Below are 5565 nucleotides of genomic sequence, written 5' to 3'. Positions count from 1 at the left end.
GCACTGACCGCACATGCGCTGCGCGCACGCATACATACACGCATGCATGCGCATACACACACCTGAGCTGGTGAGTCACCGCACGAACACACACGTGCACAATTTTGAAAATTATATTTAATCACAACCTGGGCACCCGTCCCTGACCCAGAAGAGGAGAGACTCCCTAGGTACTATACCTGACACACCCACACCCACACACACACACACACCCACACACACACACACACACACACACACACATAACACTGCATAACACTATAATTGCCATGTGGGTGGGGAATGAAATGTCCTGTTATCGTGTTGTTTGTAGTGAAATGAACTTTCACGCGGCAGATCGAGGCGTCGTTGTTCTAATAGCTGCCAGATATGGAGATGTGAGCGAGTTCCTCTCGCAGGACGCCGTGCTCCTATATAAGGTCCAGGGACCAATTATAAAAGAGAGAGAAGTCTGACAGGCCATTGCTCTGCCGCTCTTTCATCGTTCCTGCTTGGCTAATGTCTTCTTCCTCCGTCCTTCCTCTCTGTTCCTTTTGTCTGCATTCCGTGGGCACTTCTCTGCATACTAATTGTCCTCTTCTAGAGTCTAAAACGATCATATCTTTCCAACTCCTTATTTCTCTCGTTCTGTCACGGTAGCAGAATGAACTGAACCCAAAATGCAGAGCCCACAAGCAAAGTAGTTTAAAAAATAAAGTGATTTGTTAAAGCAGAAAGTCAGCTTATAGTTTATACTATCAAAGTAGTATTTGCCAAGCAGTAACTCGGGAGAGCAAAAAGGGCCGTTTCAAAAGTACAAAAGCAGAAAACTAGGAAGTCCAAAAAGGAGAACCTAAACAAAGCACAAGGCAAAAAAAACAGGAAGTCCAGAAAATGCAAAAACCTCACGGAACAATTTACAATTTACAATTTAGGCAATTTAGCAGACGCTCTTAATCCAGAGCGACTTACATTTAAGCAAGAACAAAGCATGGGAATACATCACAACAAGAACCTCTAGGTACAGTAGATCACACCACCTTACAGAACCTCTAGGTACAGTAGATCACACCATGAAGAGAGGAGAGTCCGCACACAGATTTGCTCCAAGGTGTTTGCTTCAAGGTGGAGCAAATCTGTGTGCGGACTCTCCTCTCTTCATTGTATTTACTTTAGTCCAGCACCAGACAAGAACTGGATGTGCGCTAGCCACCTACCTTTTATAACAGTAGATCACACCACCTTACAGAACCTCTAGGTACAGTAGATCACACCACCCTTACAGAACCTCTAGGTACAGTAGATCACACCACCTTACAGAACCTCTAGGTACAGTAGATCACACCACCTTACAGAACCTCTAGGTACAGTAGATCACACCACCTTACAGAACCTCTAGGTACAGTAGATCACACCACCTTACAGAACCTCTAGGTACAGTAGATCACACCACCTTACAGAACCTCTAGGTACAGTAGATCACACCACCTTACAGAACCTCTGGGTACAGTAGATCACACCACCTTACAGAACCTCTAGGTACAGTAGATCACACCACCTTACAGAACCTCTAGGTACAGTAGATCACACCACCTTACAGAACCTCTAGGTACAGTAGATCACACCACCTTACAGAACCTCTAGGTACAGTAGATCACACCACCTTACAGAACCTCTAGGTACAGTAGATCACACCCAAGTTGAGCACCGGACAATGGCTTATGTTCTGACAGAGTGAGTGAGTGTGTGTGTGTGTGTGTGTGTGTGTGTGTGTGTGTGTGTGTGTGCAATGAGTCCTTACTAGAGTATATATTAATAAAGACGGCACCGGAGTTCTCCTCCCATCCACTTGCATTAAGTTGCTCAAAAGCGCATGTGGCTACCTCCCCCTGGCCAGCCGGGGCGCCTGATGGAGGGGGAAAGGAACTGGTCGGAATAACGTGTCCCTTCCACGCGCTACGTCCGGCCGGGGAAATTCCCATCTGTCAGGTGAAAAGAAGCAGCTTGGGACTCCTCATGCATAGAAGGAGGCATGAGGTCAGTCCGCTGCCCCCCCAGGTTGGCAGAGGAAGTGTAGCGCCCAGGATTACATTAGATAATTGGCACTGGGTGAAAATAAAACTGGGTTACAAAATCGTGGGATAAAACATTTGAAAAAAAAAACAAAAAAAAAGCGCATGAGGTGATTTCACTCCTCCTTCCGGGTAGTAACAGAGTGCATTATGGGATTGATTGGGCCAAACACATGAACGCGCTGGCCGTTGACTATCATTGCACGCGTTCAGCGTTCACGTATGAAACAGTGTTAGCGTGTCATCATGAACGTGCGCAATGATAGTCAACCGACCAGTGCGTTCATGTGTTTGGCCCAGCGCTGCAATACCAAATTCGGCCACTATGTCCATTTCCCCTTAGGGTTTCCTCCGGGTGCCGTCTCTATTCATATATGCTCTAAGGTAACTACTAGTACTGGGAGCTGCCCAGGTGGAAGGACAGACAGAAGTGGGCAGGGGGAGAGATACAGAAAGAGGGAAATAGACAGGCAGAGAGCCAGACCATGACACGTTCAGTTTCTGACTGTTTAAAAGAAAAAGTAATATCGTCCATCTCTGTTAAACTCTCCGTTATAAAACAGGTTCTATGTTTACGGCATCTAGTTTATGCTTCTCTCTCTCTCTCTCTCTCTCTCTCTCTGCTTGCTTAGCAGATGCCTCAATTATAAGAAATGCAGATGTATTATAATTAAAGTGTTACTTTTCGATAAGCTGAAACGGCGTGGTGCCGTGCACGCTCAGCCGACACACCAAAAGTCTGACGTGCGAAATACAAAATACAAAATCCGTGGCCAAATACAGATAATTGTGGGGGTCCTTGACATGAAAATGGTTGAGCACCACTGATTATCCCATTCTGAACGGGAACCCATTTTGGTGTTAGCATCATGTTATGCTTTAGCTATTGAAAAATAGCAGATCTACAAGCTCATAGCGCGCCACCGAGTGGCGCGCTACGAGCTCGTAGGTCTGCTATTTTTTGAAAAATCGAAGAACGACTGACATTTTTAGAATCTGATCTCAGGTCAGAATGGGTTAATCAGACCAGTGGTGTGTCCAGTGGAAACCTTGTATGAATCTGATCTCAGGTCAGAATGGGGTTAAAGAAACATAGGTTTGTCAGAAAACTATTAGGATCTAGAAGCCTTTCTTTTCACAATGGGCCTCATGTCTAAATGGGACAATGAAACCCTCTCTCTCTCTCCAGGACCATGGAGGCTCTCCACCTGGGCTGCCCGGCGCTGCGCTCCCACCCCTCCCCCGGCCTGAGGCCCAAGCACGCCAACGTGGCCTTCCTGAAGACGCACAAGACGGCCAGCACCACCATGCAGAACCTGCTGTTCCGCTTCGGCGAGCGCAACAACCTGACGGTGGCGCTGCCCGTGCAGGCCTGCGTCCACCAGTTCTGCTACCCGCGCGCCTTCGCCGCGCACTTCGTGCACCCGCACACGCTGCCCGCCAACATCATCACCAGCCACATGCGCTTCGACCGCGCCGAGGTCGGGATTTAGTGTTGATTACGTTTGTTCATTGTTATGACAATGTTTTTTACATGTAGAAAATACACGCTAAAACACCCCTTTTGGTTGTTTTAAGCATCGTTATATAGCTTTAGCTATTGAAAAATAGAAGATCTACAAGCTCATAGCGATTTGCTATTTTTTGAAAAGTCTTTGGGGTCCCTGGAACAACGTATTTTCAGATGGGGGTCCATGGCCAAATACAGATAATTCTGGGGGTCCTTGACATGAAAAAGGTTGCAGTCTGACATAGAAACATAAGGATTTTCTGAAAACCTTTTAGGATTTAGAAGACACATTTTTTTGATCTCACCTCAGGTCTAAATGGGTTTAAAAAAAAAGTGATGAGCTGGTAAAGTTTTAATGTTTTTGGGCAACTCATTCCACTTTACTTACTCACTTATTCCGGACGGACCTCATCAGAAATGTGGCCCTCTATGGGGACCTACCACGGGTCACGGACAAAGTCAGAGAGAGAAGGATGAGGCTGGCAGGGCACTGCGTCAGGCACCCAGAACCTGAGGCAAGTAAATTGACCCTATGGGAGCCAACCCAGGGCAAAGCCAGGAGGGGAAAGAAGCGTGCCACCTATGTAGACGTGCTGCGGCGCGACAGCTTGGCTGACAACACTGCAGAGCTTAAAAAACCTGATGTTGGATAGGAAATTGTGGAGGGCAGTGATCCAGGGATCCCGAGCTGGTGTTGGTTAGACCTCGAACTCTCGCAGCAACTAACTCACTTTATTCACTATACTTTACTCTACAGGTGGCGCGCCTCATGCCCAACGACACCGTCTACGTGACCATCGTGCGCGAGCCGGGCGCCATGTTCGAGTCTCTGTTCAGCTACTACAACCAGTACTGCCAGAGCTTCAAGCGCGTTCCCAACGGCTCGCTGGAGGCCTTCCTGGAGGAGCCGTGGCGCTACTACCGCGCAGACGAGAAGGACTCCATGTACGCACGCAACACCTTGACCTTCGACCTCGGCGGCGACAAGGACCGGCCGGCCATGGACCAGGCGTACGCGCGCGCCTTCGTGGCGGAGGTGATAATAGCGATGATAATGATATGATAATATATAGTACTTTATTGTCAGTTTGTTGCACTGAAATGTGTCTTGCGATCCAGCAGTGTTGTTTTTTTTACAGCTAATTTGGAAAACTAAGTCATTAATCTCTTCCGATAATATGGTCCACCCCTGACCCAACGTGATCTTTGATAATATGGTGCACCCCTGACCCAACGTGATCTTTGATAATGTGGTACACCCCTGACTCAACGTGATCTTTGATAATGTGGTACACCCCTGACTCAACGTGATCTTTGATAATATGGTACACCCCTGACTCAACGTGATCTTTGATAATGTGGTACACCCCTGACTCAACGTGATCTTTGATAATATGGTACACCCCTGACTCAACGTGATCTTTGATAATATGGTACACCCCTGACTCAACGTGATCTTTGATAATGTGGTACACCCCTGACTCAACGTGATCTTTGATAATATGGTGCACCCCTGACTCAACGTGATCTTTGATAATATGGTGCACCCCTGACTCAACGTGATCTTTGATAATATGGTGCACCCCTGACTCAACGTGATCTTTGATAATATGGTCCACCCCTGACCCAACGTGATCTCTCCTCCTCCGCCTGCAGGTGGAGCGCTCCTTCTCGCTGGTGATGATCGCCGAGCACTTCGACGAGTCCCTGGTGCTGCTGCGCCGCCTGCTCTCCTGGGACCTGGACGACGTGCTGTACGTCAAGCTCAACATGCGCACGCCGGGCTCCAAGCGCAGCCTGACGCCCGCGCTGCCCGCCAAGATCCGTGCCTGGAACTGGCTGGACGCGCGCCTCTACGACCACTTCAACGCCTCGCTGTGGCGCAAGCTGGCGGCGCTGGGCCCGGCCTGCGTGGCGCGCGAGGTGGCGCTGCTGCGGCGCGCCCAGGAGCGGCTGATGCGCGGCTGCTTCGGCGGCCGCATGCCGCAGCTGCGCTCGGCGGCG

General features: G+C 49.0%; 1 protein-coding gene across 1 annotated transcript in view; it reads left to right on the top strand.

Moving 5' to 3' along the window:
• Positions 1–3235: 3235 nt before the first annotated feature.
• The window catches only part of gal3st3 (galactose-3-O-sulfotransferase 3), a gene marked incomplete at its 5' end in the record, with an annotated part of 3775 nt that continues 1445 nt past the window's right edge, over positions 3236–5565 (top strand). The window contains 3 exons of the mRNA XM_083789485.1: positions 3236–3532; positions 4319–4597; positions 5218–5565. The exon at positions 5218–5565 is cut by the window's right edge and continues 1445 nt beyond it. Of these exons, the coding sequence (XP_083645611.1) occupies positions 3236–3532; positions 4319–4597; positions 5218–5565 (924 nt within the window). The remainder of the gene's footprint in view (positions 3533–4318; positions 4598–5217) is intronic.

The sequence above is a fragment of the Protomyctophum parallelum genome (genome assembly GCF_964188405.1).
Source record: "Protomyctophum parallelum genome assembly, chromosome: 18".
Classification (NCBI taxonomy): Eukaryota; Metazoa; Chordata; class Actinopteri; order Myctophiformes; family Myctophidae; genus Protomyctophum; species Protomyctophum parallelum.
The sequence above is the reverse complement of the archived record's forward strand: the minus strand, read 5'-3'. Positions and strand labels throughout refer to the sequence as shown.